This window comes from Dermochelys coriacea, chromosome 18 (assembly GCF_009764565.3).
Source record: "Dermochelys coriacea isolate rDerCor1 chromosome 18, rDerCor1.pri.v4, whole genome shotgun sequence".
In the NCBI taxonomy this organism is placed as follows: Eukaryota; Metazoa; Chordata; order Testudines; family Dermochelyidae; genus Dermochelys; species Dermochelys coriacea.
The window spans coordinates 15,023,988-15,038,404 of NC_050085.1; the positions used below are offsets into that span (position 1 = coordinate 15,023,988).

Genomic DNA, 14,417 nt, shown 5'->3' on the forward strand with positions numbered 1-14,417 from the left:
GAAGCCTCGGCAGAGGGGTGGGCTATTTTTAGCATTGGCACATGAACCTGTCCACCTGGACTCGGAGCCTGCTTTACTGTGGGCTGTGTAGATGGAACCTGTGCAGCTCTGCCGGTGGACCTGAATCCTGGCCTGCATCCAGTCCTGGGTCCTGTGCAACAATGCTGTTGCACTTTGGTCCTGCTTGTGTAACGCCGCCAGACCCCGGTCATCAGCAGGCAGGATCGAGCCTGGGACCTCTGGGAGCTTAGTGTGTGAGCCTCCACTGCATGAGCTAAAAGCTAAGGCTGTAGAGCAGACTCGTTTAACTAAGTGGTCTCAGTGCAACTAGAGGGGACAGAACACCACACCCAGGAGGCGTGAGGGTTGCACTTGCATCTAGTAACACCCTGCTCATTCAGTCCTGGAGCAAGCATGCAGAATTTGTGCACAAGTTGTGTCTTGTGTCCTGAATAAATGTCCATCAGGTGCTAGGAAGCAATCATTCTCGCTCTGTCCCGAGGTGCCAGGTTCTGAACCTGGGGTTGGTAGGTAACGCACATGCACCAGCATCCCTTAGCAGCGATCTCCAAGATGCACTAACTGGGGGAGGGAGCAGTAGATCTCGGAACTGGAGTTAGAAAGGAGAAACCATAATCTGAACCAAGTACAGAAACCTCTGGGGCTCTTCAGCATCTGTAGGGCCCAAGTTGATTCGGAGAAGCAAATGCCCAGCTCCTCTGAAAATCAGGCCCCAAGGTGCTTTTAAATGGGGGCATTGCTGGGGGAAAAAATACTGATTATCTGATGTGAGGTTTGTGTGATTTGACTCCAACTGATGTGGATGCCTATTAATGTGGGTGTATCAGTAGAGGTAGTGTTGCTTAGTGGGCAGAACTCTGGACTGGGACTTGGGAGACCTGGGTTCCATTTCCAGCTCTGTCACTGGCCTGCTGACTGACTTGGGAAACTGAGGCATAGGGAGGGAGTTGCTTGCCTGTCTGTAAAATGGGCATAATGGGGGTACCAGCCTCCTTTGTAAAGCCTCTTGAGATCTGCTGATGAAGAGCACTAGATAAGAGTGGTTTGTTAAGATTACCTCATGTTTGAATTCTACCGGGGCCCCTGGACTCCGAAGCTCACTGCCTGTGTGTGCTGTGGTCCCCCTCTCCCCCCGCACTGATACAATGTCCTGTCTTCTCTGCCACCAGGAGAAACGATGAGGTGACCCACATTAAGATCCAGAACACTGGAGACTACTACGACCTCTATGGAGGGGAGAAGTTTGCCACCCTGGCCGAGCTGGTGCAGTACTACACTGAGCAGCAGGGGCTGCTGCGGGAGAAAAACAGCAACGTCATTGAACTGAAATACCCTCTGAACTGCCAGGACCCCACCTCCGAAAGGTGAGCTGCTGCTCTCTGCCTGCCACCCGGCCGGGGCACCTCTCAATGAACATGCCGGGCAAATCCCCAAGCATCGCTCACTGTTGTGCTCAGGGGTGGTTTGCTCTGAGGCTAACCATGCACCCGGGCTGGGTTTGGAATGGAGCCCCAAACTGGGCGCATTTGGGTTTCATAGCCCGAGAGCTGCCCACATAGACCCTCGTGATCCCTTCCCCCTTCTGTTTAGCAGTGCGGCAAGGGCAGGATGGCGTTGCCCCCCTCCCCTCCCGCCACCCCTTGTGACAGTTGCTAGAACCAGACCGAGAACCTGGAACACTGGGAATCCCTTTGACTTCTGTTGAATTGAAAACTTGTCTCCAGTAACCTCACTTTCCCTGAGTCCCAGATTAGTGCCCCTGCCCCCATGACCATCACGCTCCGATTTCCCCTCCTGAGTTTCCCCCAGTGTCACATGCCCCCAAAGAGCTGGTCTGACTGGACCAGAAATGCATGGGCAGGCAGGCAGAGATGCCACTTATGGCCCCTAATTACTCTAACTTTTTAGCAGCCCCAGTCAGGCAGCAGGACAGTCTCACTTCCTGAAATGGCAGTGCACAGGGAGTGGAGCTATCATGTGAGCTGCCCCGGCTGGGAAGTCCCTCCGGCACATGTGCTGCCTGGTTGCTAAGACGGGTTAGTTGCTCATTCCATCCTGCAGCGTGAGAGCAGCTAATACTAGCAGAAGCCCTGGAGAAGTGGAAACCCCCCTCGTATTGATTCCCTCCAAAGAGACTCTGGCATGGTGAAAGTTGTGTTTTTTTTTTTTTTTTTTTTTTAAAGGGTGTCTGCTCCTCGCCAGCACTATGCATCTCCGGTGTTAAGGAAAATGGGTCCCAGGTCTAGCAATACAAGGGAGGGTGGGGGCTGCAGATATGGATGGGCAGAGCTGTGTCGGGATCTGGTTCTGGAATAGCAGAGGGTGCTGGGAATGGGGATTGAGGCACATTTGCAGAGCAGCGTGTGGGAAGTGTGCGCAGTGCCTGGCTGGCTCTAGCAAAGTCCTGTCATTCTATCACTTTCAGCAGCAATAAAATTCACCCATACGTGTAATCCTAATACCGTCTCAAATTGGTGTGAAGTGATTTGCTCTTCAGGTGCCCCACAGCCCGTTGCTGAAATCGCTGTCATCACAGCCCGCTCCGAAGGATCAGCCTCGCTGGTTCCCACTCCATAAACGTTGTCCTCTGGGAAAAGTTGCCGAGACATGACGTGATGCCGTTGCATCGTCCCTGGAAGATATTTTGGGCCACTTTGAATTCCCGGCAGCCTGGCTTGCAGGCCAGGGGCCAACCTCATCAAATGGGAACCAAGTAGCATCTGCCCAGAGACACTGTCCAGTTGTTTGAGCGTGGGCACCAGATGCCCCAAGGCAGAGAAGTGATGAGAGGCTGGATTGTGCTGGGCTTTGTACGCATGCAGTAAGACAGCATTCTCACTGAAGAGAGTAAATATAAGCAGATGAGATAGACTGGGAGAAAAGGAAGAAGGTTACGGCGGGAGCACTGGCGCGCGGACGCTTACCCGAAGTCATGCTGGAAGTGTGTGAGAGATCAGGAAACACACCGTGGATCTCCAAGTGTTAGACTAGTGCTCTAACCACTGGACCATCCTGCCACGATCAAGGCTAAACTAACAAGGCTGCTGGACCTAAGTGAACAAATGAGTCCAGGAATGAAAGCAGCATGTTCCAGTCGTGCAATAGGCTGGAAGGAATGGTGTTTTGTGCTCAGCCAGCCTAACTTCTGACTCACTAGGTGGCAGTAACATAACAGCTGTGTAGGAAATGGCCACTTCTGTGAAGTGCTGGGCTCTCGGATGAAAAGTGCTATTTCACTAGGTGCTCTTACTTAGCTAGCGCTTGTGTCCCTCTGCCCGGAGCATGTTAGAGCTGCCATCTAGTGGAAAAGGTGTGGAGCAATCGGGGCTTGCATTTTAAAAGCAGGGCGACACGGAGGAAGGTAATTCTGTGCAAGGTTTAGTTTCCTGGAACAGATCAAATCCTGCTGTTTTCCCAAACTCTCAGCACAGCAGAAAGCAGAAGGCTCATCAGTAATTTGTCTCCAATTTTCTTAAATCTCCAGGTGAATTTGGTGCTCAGGAAAGTGAGTGGCTGAAAGGTGCTAACTGAAGCTAGTGGGCTTATTGTGCAAATCATGCCCAGACCCACAGGGTGCACTCTACCAATGCATCTCACTGCTGAGCTGCAGCAACCTTGACTATTCCACTTGTGGGTCTTTTTGCTGACCAAAGACTGCTAGTTATGAGTGTCCTGCTGTGTGTCTTTAAATATAGATGTTCCCTAATGAGATTTGCTAGACTGATTTCACTTGTAAGGTAATGAGGAGCTGATCCCAGAGGGATAAATTAGTATATTAAGCCAATGTGTTATCTTAAGCTACTGCTGTTTTGTATTTGTCCTGTAGGGCAAATAAAAGTCCTGGTGTTTGCATCCTCTCAGCCAGGTGACGTATTGACGTGCCATTGCACCATATAGCAGCCAATGTCCCTGGGGTTTTACTCTTAAAATATTCCAAGCTGGGGACTTTCCCCAGTTAGGCAGGCAGTGGGGATCAGAGCTGTAAAAGCAGTGTCTCGTGAGTGACAAGGATAGCTGTATAAACTTAGCATGGCCGCTTTGCAGGAGCTCATGGGAGCACTCTTTCTGGGTTTAGCTTGAGAGGTTCCCATCTCTTTGCTCTGTCTTCTCTGGTTCGAGCCTGGGGTTTGCAATAAAAGCTGAAGCTAGGTAGCATTGTAAAAGTTTTTTGGCCCAGTCTTCGTGGCATCTGAATCACCACCCGTCTCTAGGAAGGTAAATTTTTTTCTCTTTGAGTGCTGCTATATCTGTGTGTCTCACCTCCATCTTGATTGCCTTCTCCATTCTCCCAGGTGGTACCATGGGCACCTGACTGGCAAAGAGGCAGAGAAGCTCTTGACTGAGAAAGGCAAGCCAGGGAGCTTCCTGGTGCGGGAGAGCCAAAGCAAACCAGGGGACTTTGTCTTATCGGTGCTGACGAATGAAGACAAGATGGAGACTGGAGACCGGAAGCCACGGGTGACTCATGTGATGATCCGTTACCAGGTAGGAAACCCTGAACTGGCTGTTAGGATGGGGAATTGGTTATCTTTGCTCTCCTCGGGCCCCATCCAGCTCCCCCTGGAGTTTAGAGGGAAAAGTCCCACTGACACCAGTGAGCATTGGATCAGGCACATGGCGCAGGCTCTGATCACGCTAATAACTCGCCACTTCCTCCCGCAGCCAGATGGGAAGTATGATGTTGGGGGAGGTGAGAGGTTCGACACACTCACGGATCTGGTGGACCACTACAAGAAAAACCCCATGGTGGAGAAATCTGGAGCTGTGGTTCATCTGAAACAGGTGACTAATAATAAGCATGGACTTGGTACACATGAACTAACTAACCCTCCCAAGAACACGTCACAGGGTGCTCCGTCCAGTCCCCTGTTTTTACCACTGGATCGTTGTTTGCATTCCTTCTGGTGTCCATGTAGCCGCTTCCCATAAGATGTCTCCGCCTCCTGAGCCTGGCTTCTCCTACTCAAACAGTGGTGCCTTAACAAAGGCTTTAGGAAGTGCAAGAGTTCGGGGGTTTGAGCCTGGAACCTCTTGCGTTATGCCATGACATACATCTGGCCTAAGCCTTGCTGTTGTCACCATCGTGCTTTTGTCACCATCTAGTGGCTAGTCCACAAGTGGAGTTTTGTCTGCTACAATCTTTGAACTGCAGCACCTGGTTCTCTGCCTGGCGTAGTAGATAGCGGATTCCACCCCAGTCACCACTGCCCTACTTGAGCACATCATGAGACTGCCATTAGCCCAGAATTACAACTGCAGGATCGAGCTGAAGAGGCAGGGTGGGGGGTGTGTGTGTGTTGGGGGGGCTTGGAAGCGCATCCTCTAGCGAGTTGGGGGGCAGAGAGAGTAGGGGCCCTCTCTGGGAGTGGAGTCCCAGTGTCACGGGGCGTCTCTCTTTGTGTTCTGATCCTGCCCTGCCTTTCAGCCCTTTAACGCCACACGCATCAACGCCGCCAACATCGAAAACCGAGTGAAGGAGCTGAACAAAATGGCGGATCACAGCGAGAAGGCCAAGCAAGGGTTCTGGGAAGAGTTCGAGGTACAGGAGTCCGGCTGTTACTCCTCCCCTTCCCCTCCCTGCGGAGGATGTGATTTCAGCATTGAAATATTAGGCTTTCCCAGTGTGTGAGCATGAGGGGAGGCACCCTCTCACCCCCCCCAACTGGCTGCTCTGCCCTATCTGAGGGAGTTCCCCCCACCTCCTCCCACCCATGCTGTTTGTGGGATCCCTCTCCTAGACCTACCCTCTCCTCTTCTCCATTCCTTGTTTCTTGAGGAGCCCCCTCTGTCTCCAATACCATGTTGGAGGAACCCCCCCCCGCCCACAATCCCTCTCTGGTATCTGAGAGCCCCTTGTTCCTGTGTCCCTGTTCACTTGCGTGTCCCCTTCTCCTCAGATGCTACAGCAGCAGGAGTGTAAGCTCCTCTACCCCAGGAAGGAAGGGCAGCGGGTGGAGAACAAAGTGAAGAATCGCTACAAGAACATCCTCCCCTGTAAGGAGACGCTGGCTGTCGTATCTTCTAGCCGCCGAGTTTCTCAGGGGACAGTTGATCCATGTTATTGAGGGCTGGGATTGCATGGCATTTAGAGGTTCTGGCCTAAAAGTCACATACCAGTGAATCGTTGCCCGTTGGCTAAGGAACGTGGGCTTTGCCTGTCGAATCAGAGCTGGGGTCTGGTTAGTTCAGCGCCCTTTCTCTCACTTTCCTGAACTCCGCATTTCTGCATCCCAGGGACTCTGGCAAATGGTTTTTCCTCCTTCACCTTTGTTACTTTGTACCCAGAGATCAAATGAGCCCAGAGCTCAGTTGAGCCTCGCTGGCGTCGGCCAAAAATAGCAAGAAGCCAGAGCTAAGCCCCAGGGAAGTCAGACCCGCTCGAGGGTTGTACCATTGTGTCCATCAGATAGCATCGGAGCACCTCCCAGGGGTCTGGCCTTAGTTATGGGTTTGTGGCGTACCCCAGGCAGAATGGGCTGCCTGGACGCATCACTAGGGAAACGTCTCTCTCCGCTTTGGAGTGGGACCTAATTAGCCCCAGCCCTGAAATAACCAGCTGGTCATGTGTGAATGATCTAATGGATTGCTGGGAGCTGCTGCGGGTAAAAGGTGGGGGCCCGGCGTGCAGCGCAGTGATGCTTCTGCGCATGGCTCGAATGTGGCTTCTCTTCCCACGCAGTCGATACCACGCGGGTTGCGCTCCGAGATGTTGACGAGAGTATACCGGGGTCGGACTACATCAACGCCAACTACATCAAGGTACGTCGGGAGGGAAAGGTGGCTCTTGCGGGGGGGGGGGGGGCACGGCTGCCTCTCACTGCCCGTGAGCGGGTGCAGCGGCGCCAAGAATGATACCGCCAGAAGGGCAAGCCCGGTGCGAACCCCTGTATTTTGCTGGTCACAGGCCCTATGCCATCTCTGCTGAAAATCCTCCTGCACCCCAAGCAGTTTCCTGATACTCCACCACCAGTTCTTTAGCCAGCTGCCTCTTTGGCAGGGTAAGAGGCGCCTATGGGCTGCTCCCAGCAGCCAGAGACACTCTTCCAGTCTGTATCTGGCAAGAGGAGCTGCTGCTTTTAGTAGCCCTTTCTTCAGAAGCCTAATGCCCTGCAGTCCTCTCTGGAACTATGGAACTTCTTTGTCAGGTTGCCTCAAGGGATGTCCAAGAACCACATAATTAGCGCCCAGGCCTGCTATCGTTCTGGGTGCCAGAAATAGCAGCCGGGTTTGGTGCAGAGAGCAGGAGTGCTCCAGTGCCTCCGGGGGGCAGGAAGGAGGGTAGCATGGCTTTATTGTGAACTGCGAGTGAGCTTCCAGACCTGAGGCTTTGCTATTGCTGGTGGGCGCTGTGTCCTGGCTATCCCTGCACAGCAACTCCCATCTTGATGCCCAACCCCGGCCTTCCCTGAGCGGGGGGACTGCCAACATGGCTGTGTTGCACAAGGTTGTCTGCTGGGTCAAACTCATTTTTGCCTCGGAGCTGAAACCAATTTGGAGCCAGATTTCCAGCCAGAAACAGCTCAGGTGTTTAAGCCCCTAGGCTTCACCACGCGATGGGGTCACTTATTTTCCTGCCTGATACAACCAGAACTTCTGCAGCTGTCTTGTGACCTGCACCTAGCACTGAGCAAATGGTAATAAGGCCCTACAGAGGTCACAGCAGGCAGAGGGTGTCTCATTAACACTGAGGGGGTATCTAGAAACTGCAAGCAGAACGATTTCAATGTCCAGGGGTCTGGTATAGCTTGATCCCGAGAGGAAAGCCTGTTAGCATCAGGTGGCAGATGTTCCACTGGAGAGCTCATGCAGTGCCAGACAGCCATGTCCTGTAAGACTCTCTTTCCCCCCCCCCCCCAATCTTCCCAGCTCAGGGCTGCACTGGGGCAGTCCTTGGTCCCTCACTCCTATTTTCTTGCCACACCCAGAGCATACCCGAAGATGGAAGGAGCTCGGAGCATTGCAAAGTCTACATTGCCACCCAAGGCTGCCTGCAGACGACGGTGAACGACTTCTGGGCCATGGTGTACCAAGAAAACACCCATGTCATAGTCATGACGACCAAGGAAGTGGAGAGGGGCAGGGTGGGTACTTGGTTTGCAGGTTGTCAGTAGTGCATTGTCTGTGGAACCTCTTGCCCGCCAGGTGCATTTCATCCCTCCTGTTGGCCAGACAATTTTGGATGGGGAAAACTTCTGACTTGTGGAACCTCAACCTGGTACCTTCAGGATGACCAACTAATGGCAATAGTCAAAAGCAGGTCTAGTGCAGCTATGGCAGTGGTGGGCAACCTGCGGCCCATCAGGGTAATCTGATTGTGGGCTGCGAGACATTTTGCTGGCGTTGACTGTCTGCAGGTACTGCCCCCCCCCCAGTGCCCAGTGGCTGCGGTTCTCTGTTCCCAGCCAATGGAAGCTGCAGGAAGCAGCAGCCAGCACGTCCCTGTGATGAGTTAGAATTGTACAACTTGTCTATGCTCTGTCTGCATACGTTTTCATTCAGAGGTGGGGAGGCCTGAAGAACGTGACACTAGGGCCACTAACCAGAACTGGCTCCACTGCTAAGGAGAGGTTACCAAGGCTATGTCTACACTAGAAACTTTTGCTAGTATATCAATGCCACTTAGGGCGGTGGGTTTTTTCTTGTTTTGTTTTAAAATGTATACAGTTAAACCCTAGTGCCGATCCAGTCATATTGGCAAAGTGCTTTTCCCAAAATAGCTTATTTTATTAAGGAAAGTGGTAGAAACTATAACAATGAAAGCACTCTCTTGTGCTGGTATCGGCTGTGTCTGAACTAGACGACTTTCCCAGTATAGCTGGTTGATAAATTTGTTTAGTCAATTGCTTGACTGCACTTTGTTATGAAATATGTTCAAGAGACCAAGCTTGTTTGTTGCTGCAAGCCAATAATAATCTAGCACAGGAGAAAAGTTCTGTACGGTGCCAGTCTCCGTGAAGCTGCCTCGTGTAGCTTAAGCACCTTACGCAGGAGTGATCCCAAAGTTGCACATTTCAGCTGGTATTTATACGATGATTTTACAAGTCACAGGTTTACTGTCACTAAAATCCAACCCCTCAATTTGTCCCATTTCCCTATGTTCTGTTCCTCCCTTCCTTTGTTTTGGATCCTGGCATTTCAGAAACTGGTCCATGGAAGTACTTCCCTAGCTTGTACTAAGACCTAGAATGAATGTGTCTTGATTTTTGACAAGTTTCCTATCTGCTTAGGCCAAATGCTTGCTTCAGCAAATGTAAGGTGTTATGGGATATTTAGCATAAGTGAGCAGGGTTGTATAAGAAGCAAAGATCAGTTTAGGCTATATAACTACTGTGTGCTGATCTGTGTACAGTGCAGATAATACATATTGGTACTGTGACTGATATATACGCTAGCCCAGCATATATTAGTCAACAGCTATACCAGCAAACGCTTTCTAGTATAGGCAAGGCCTTAATACAGTACAAAAATAGGGGATTGGAGGGGTTTTTAAGGGGTTAGAAGAGAATGGGATGTTGGCAAGCAGCATAGTGCATTGGGATGGCTCCAGAGTGATGGAATGACCCGTGTAACTGCGCATGGGACAGCAGGGGGTGCTGCAGGTCAGGACTGAAATGGATTGGCAGAGCTGTGCGCACACAGGACTGCGAGTAGCCGGGGTAGAATAGGTGTGATCTCTAGGGGGAAAGGGACCTTCTGTGAGATTAGCCTTCTTTAGGAATTTGTCCTGCAGGCCAAAGAAACCTTCCCCTGGAGGGTCCCTGGGGGCAATGTGGCTACGGGGTGGGGATCTCCACCCCAATCAAACTCTGGATTGTTTAACCTCCTGCAAGCCTCTGCCTCCTTGCAGGAACCATCAGTCGGTTTCTTCAAGAGGGGTTGCGGAGTGGGGATCAGTGCTCCTGGGGTCTCTTCCTGACTCAGCCACTGCCTCATGGTGTGACCTTGGGCAAGTCACTTATCCCATCGGTGCCGTAGATCTCCCTGCCTTCAGATTTGTAAAGTGGGGATAGTACTTGGCCCTGCTCAGTGTCTTACTGCGCGAGGAACCCCACTGCAGTCAGTGGGATTTCTGGGTGGGGAAGGTGCTATTCATCTGTGGTGAGGGTTCCCCTTAATGTTAGTTGTGTACGATGGACGTGCCGGTGTAACCCACACCCGCTCAGGGTGGCGCTTTGTCCCCTGCTAGTGGTGGCTGGGTCACACCCCAAGGTTGAGGAATATTCTGCAGCCTTGGCTCAGAGAACTTGGTCCTAGAGTTCAAGCAGCAGCAGTTCATGCTTTTAGAGCTGGATGTCCCTGCTGCTGCTGATCCAGCCACCGGCATGGAGTTCAACAAGCTCTCGCGGTCCTGGTACAGCAGGCTCAGTTTGAGCTCTAAGGGGGTTCCCATCCAGCTCCCTGGTCCTGAATGATGAGCAGAGCCCCTTAATGGTATTTTCCCCTGTCCCTTCAGAATAAATGTTTCCGCTACTGGCCTGATAAGAACTGCACCAAGGAGTACGGCCACATCTGCGTGCAGATCGTGAGCGAGCGCGAGGCGCAGGGCTACTACCTCCGGGAGCTGGAGATCACACGGACAGACCGGGTGAGAGGCCTCTCATTTCTCCTGCCCCTTTTGCTGGGGCAGGACTCTCGCAGAGCCGTGGCGGGGGAGAGGCAGCCAGCCTGTAGCTTTGCACCGTTGTAGAAATATTTCTTATCGATCTGTGGTTCCTCCTGGTATTGCCCCAATGGTTGCAGCTCTTGCATTCATTTACTCTTTAGACCTGTCAGGTTCTGGTTGTGTGCATGCTTCTGGAGGTACGCGTTGCCAGGAATGCTGCTTGTTCTATTGGGCTTTTGCACTGGAATTCTGCTGGCTTTGTGAGTTTCCCAAACCAGGATCGGTGCAATCAGCAGGGGAGCAGAACTTCCCTGACCTCCCTAGGAAAAGCACCATCCCTTGTATTTGTCAGCACCCTCCTGTTTACTTGGGCGGCTACACAGATGGGCTCTATCCTAGCAGAATAGTCTCTCTGCTCTATCTCTAGGTTGTACCTATCAGTTTTCTCTCATTTTATACTTGGATTGTAAGCGCTTTGGGGCAGGGACCATCATCTTCTGGGGGGCGTGTGTGCATGCACTGAACTGTCTGTGGCACATGGGGTGTTCTAACCAAGTGACCGGGCTATCTGTCCTACAGGAGGAGCACCCCAGACAGGTAAAGCACTATCAGTATTTCAGCTGGCCAGACCACGGGGTCCCCAATGAGCCAGGAGGGGTTCTCAGCTTTCTGGACCAAGTCAACCGAGCACAGCGAAGCATTCCGGACTCTGGGCCGATTGTCGTGCACTGCAGGTATGCACCAGTGGGGTTGTCGGTGGCCAGTGGTGAAAATGTCCCTGTGTGGATGGAGGGGGCTGTTGCTCATGTGAGCCAATAATGACCAGAGGTGAAATCTGTTGTGTCAAGGCCTTGAAATGAGCTTCCCTCGTCCCCTAGTGTAGTGCCAATACTTCACTTCTCTCGGGCTGTTGCAGATGCAGAAATGGAGGCAGTCTGTGGCAGAGCCAGGATTAGAACTGGGGAAGTTTAGGTTCCCAGTTCTCTGCCCAGACCACTGGACTACGCTTCTCTGAGGCCTCTGCTTTGGCAAGTCTTTATAGCAAATATTCCAGACACCGGCTTTGATGGGCTTGATGTGACGATGAAGGGCGTGCACTGAACTGGCTAGTTATATAGGGTCTGGGGAGGCATTTTGGATTTTTCCACACTGATCCCTCCTGGTCTTCTCTCCCCAGCGCTGGAATAGGCCGCACAGGCACTATCATAGTGATTGATATCCTGGTGGATACTATTCACAGGCAAGGTATGGCAACTGATCTGTCCCATGTTATTAGCTTCCCCCTTGTCCCCAGGGTGTTCCCTTTGGTTGCAGAATGGCAGTACAGTCTAACCTAATCCCCCTACAAGTGCAGTGAGTTTGAAGATCTCTGGCCAATGGGCTCAGCTCAGCTGTACATCTCTTGGTATTGGCTTTGATCTGAAAGTATCTAAAGGGCTGGGGAAAGGCCTCTTACCCCCACTGGAATGTAACGTTTCCACTTCTGGGCTGGCGGGCAAAGGGGGAATAGCACTCTGCCTCATGGGGAAGAAATCCACTGCCTCCCAAAACAAGCAAGTTGGCCCAGACGCACCCAGCAAGCTCTGGTTGAAATGGAGGGTGAGCTCCTGGCTGCACTGGGAGTTCTGCCATTGGCTTCAGAAGGGCCAGTTCGCCCAGAGTGCCTTCTTAAAGCCCTCTTTCCTTATGGAAAGGTGTGGCTCATGCCCACCAGAAATCCATTCCACCAGCCTCTAGGAAGTAATGGAGAAGAATCTCCTTTCCAGAAGCTCTGCAAGTCGTCCTCCGGACAGCAAGGATAGAATTCTCCATGGTGCTCTACAGGAGAGTCCCAGACACCTGCAGATAGGTCGTCCTTCCCTGTTAAACCCTACCAGACTCTTGCAGAAGAGTTAATTTCATGGCATCCAAGCTGCTCAAAGGAGGCAGGTCTGCGTTTGGTGGTCGCGGAGGGGGGCGGGAGAAAGGAGGGACTGTCTCCCCCCACCTCGCTGAAATCTCACTCAATTCCTGATTCTTTGCTTCTCCCCCTCGAGCAGGTTTGGACTGTGACATAGACATCCCCAAAACCATCCAGATGGTCCGCAGGCAGCGCTCTGGCATGGTGCAGACGGAAGCGCAGTACAAGTTCGTTTACATGGCTGTTCAGCAGCACATAGAGACCGAGCAGAAGAGACTAGAAGAAGAGCAGGTGGGTCCCGTTCCTGCCCAAGAGGCATGGCTGGAATGCCCAGTGATGTTAGGCCTATCGATGGGAATTGGCTCCATGGCAGAATATGGTCTGAACCAACCCTCCCCGGTCAGAACGGCAGATCTGAATGGAGCTGCTTCTTGCTGTCTTGGGACGACTCCAAATCCTGGACCTGGACACACTGAACGCAAGCACTAGAAATCCAGATCTGAGCCCAGCCTTCTCCAAGCTGCTGAACTTGTGTGTGGATTGACACAGTTCCCAGCAAATAACTTTGATCCAAATCCAGCTCCCAGGTGTGAACCCAGGGAGGATGGATTTGGGCCCAGCTCTGGTTAACAGTGAAATTGGGAGAAATCTTACTATAAAGACACAGTAGTTTCATGAGCCTCAAGTGTTTGCTCGTCCATGGAACCACTTGCCCTCCCTGTTAGGTCTGGGGTCTGCTGTGCACCTGGAGTAGCCCCTGTAGCTTCCAAACACATCTCCTGCCTCTGTAGCAAGAGGAAATGTCAGGTGATGCTTTTACAAAGAGAGGCTAGGGGCCTGGGGCTCAGGATCATGTCTCTTTCCAGCTGTGTTCACCTCTGCTCTTCTCTTCAGCATCTCAGACTTGGAAAGCTGGGCTCTTCCCCAGTGCTGTGGAAATCTGTGGGAAAACCTCTTCCATGCCTCTAACTCACCCCTCTTGCTACCTGCCTGTAGGGCAGAAGTTCTGCTCTGCAGACAGTGCCTCCATTCTTGCCTCTGGTGGAAGTTTCATCTCCTTGCTTTCTCTTTTTCAGAGGAATAAGAGGAAAGAGCGAGACTACCTGAATATCAGACACCCTCCTATGGATAAAGCCAGAGCCAAAGGGCAGCCACCCCCACCACGCGTCTCTGTGTAAGTTTGCTTGGAGGGAGGGAGATTACTGACAGGACAGGAAGCAAATGGGGCTGAATGACCATAGCCCCCAGTGGCCGCTATATTTCACGCAGCCACTTCCTTCCACCTGGGACCACTTCTAAGCGCGCTAGCGGGAGAAGAATGGCTATAACTGGCCATGTAAATATTTATCAAACATAGCCATGCCCTGGCCTGCTGGTCTGTCCTATTTTTGCAGCTACCGAAGGGACGCCCCTTTTTCTTGGAAATGTCCCATGAGCTGCGGGAGAGAGGAAGGAGGGGAGAAGAGTAGCAATAATACAGCATAGAGCGCAAGAAAGAGTGGGCATGTAGGGAGGATGAGTTGCGGGGAGAGGTGAGCGTGAGCCCAGAGAAGCAGAGGGCTGAGCAAATAATGTACTTTTCAGTTCACTAGCAACTCTGAACAATAAAATAAAAATTCATTTGGGGGCGCACAAAACACTGGATTTCAAGCGTTTTTTTAACGTTGAATTTAAAAAATAAAATCTCAGGTGTTCCAATTGAAAAAACCGAGGTCATTTGTTTGGAAAATGTCCAAATGAAACATTTCAATTTTCATTTATTTATTTAGTCTTTTTCCACCAAAGCAATTTGGTGACACCGATGGGAATTTGCCAAACGTTTTCCGGTTGCCGAGTCTGCATTTTTCATGTGAAAAAACATTTAGGTGGATAAACTTCATCCAGTGCTGCTGA

General features: G+C 51.7%; 1 protein-coding gene across 5 annotated transcripts in view; it reads left to right on the forward strand.

Moving 5' to 3' along the window:
* Nucleotides 1–14,417, forward strand: part of LOC119844931 (tyrosine-protein phosphatase non-receptor type 11-like) — an 84,121-nt gene that overhangs the window by 66,424 nt on the left and 3,280 nt on the right. For all 5 annotated transcript variants that reach the window (XM_038376411.2, XM_043499767.1, XM_043499768.1 and 2 more), the window contains 12 exons: nt 1,191–1,385; nt 4,314–4,506; nt 4,684–4,803; nt 5,447–5,560; nt 5,919–6,015; nt 6,701–6,780; nt 7,947–8,102; nt 10,475–10,606; nt 11,204–11,358; nt 11,802–11,869; nt 12,664–12,815; nt 13,601–13,698. In XM_038376411.2, the coding sequence (XP_038232339.1) occupies nt 1,191–1,385; nt 4,314–4,506; nt 4,684–4,803; nt 5,447–5,560; nt 5,919–6,015; nt 6,701–6,780; nt 7,947–8,102; nt 10,475–10,606; nt 11,204–11,358; nt 11,802–11,869; nt 12,664–12,815; nt 13,601–13,698 (1,560 nt within the window). The remainder of the gene's footprint in view (nt 1–1,190; nt 1,386–4,313; nt 4,507–4,683; nt 4,804–5,446; nt 5,561–5,918; nt 6,016–6,700; nt 6,781–7,946; nt 8,103–10,474; nt 10,607–11,203; nt 11,359–11,801; nt 11,870–12,663; nt 12,816–13,600; nt 13,699–14,417) is intronic.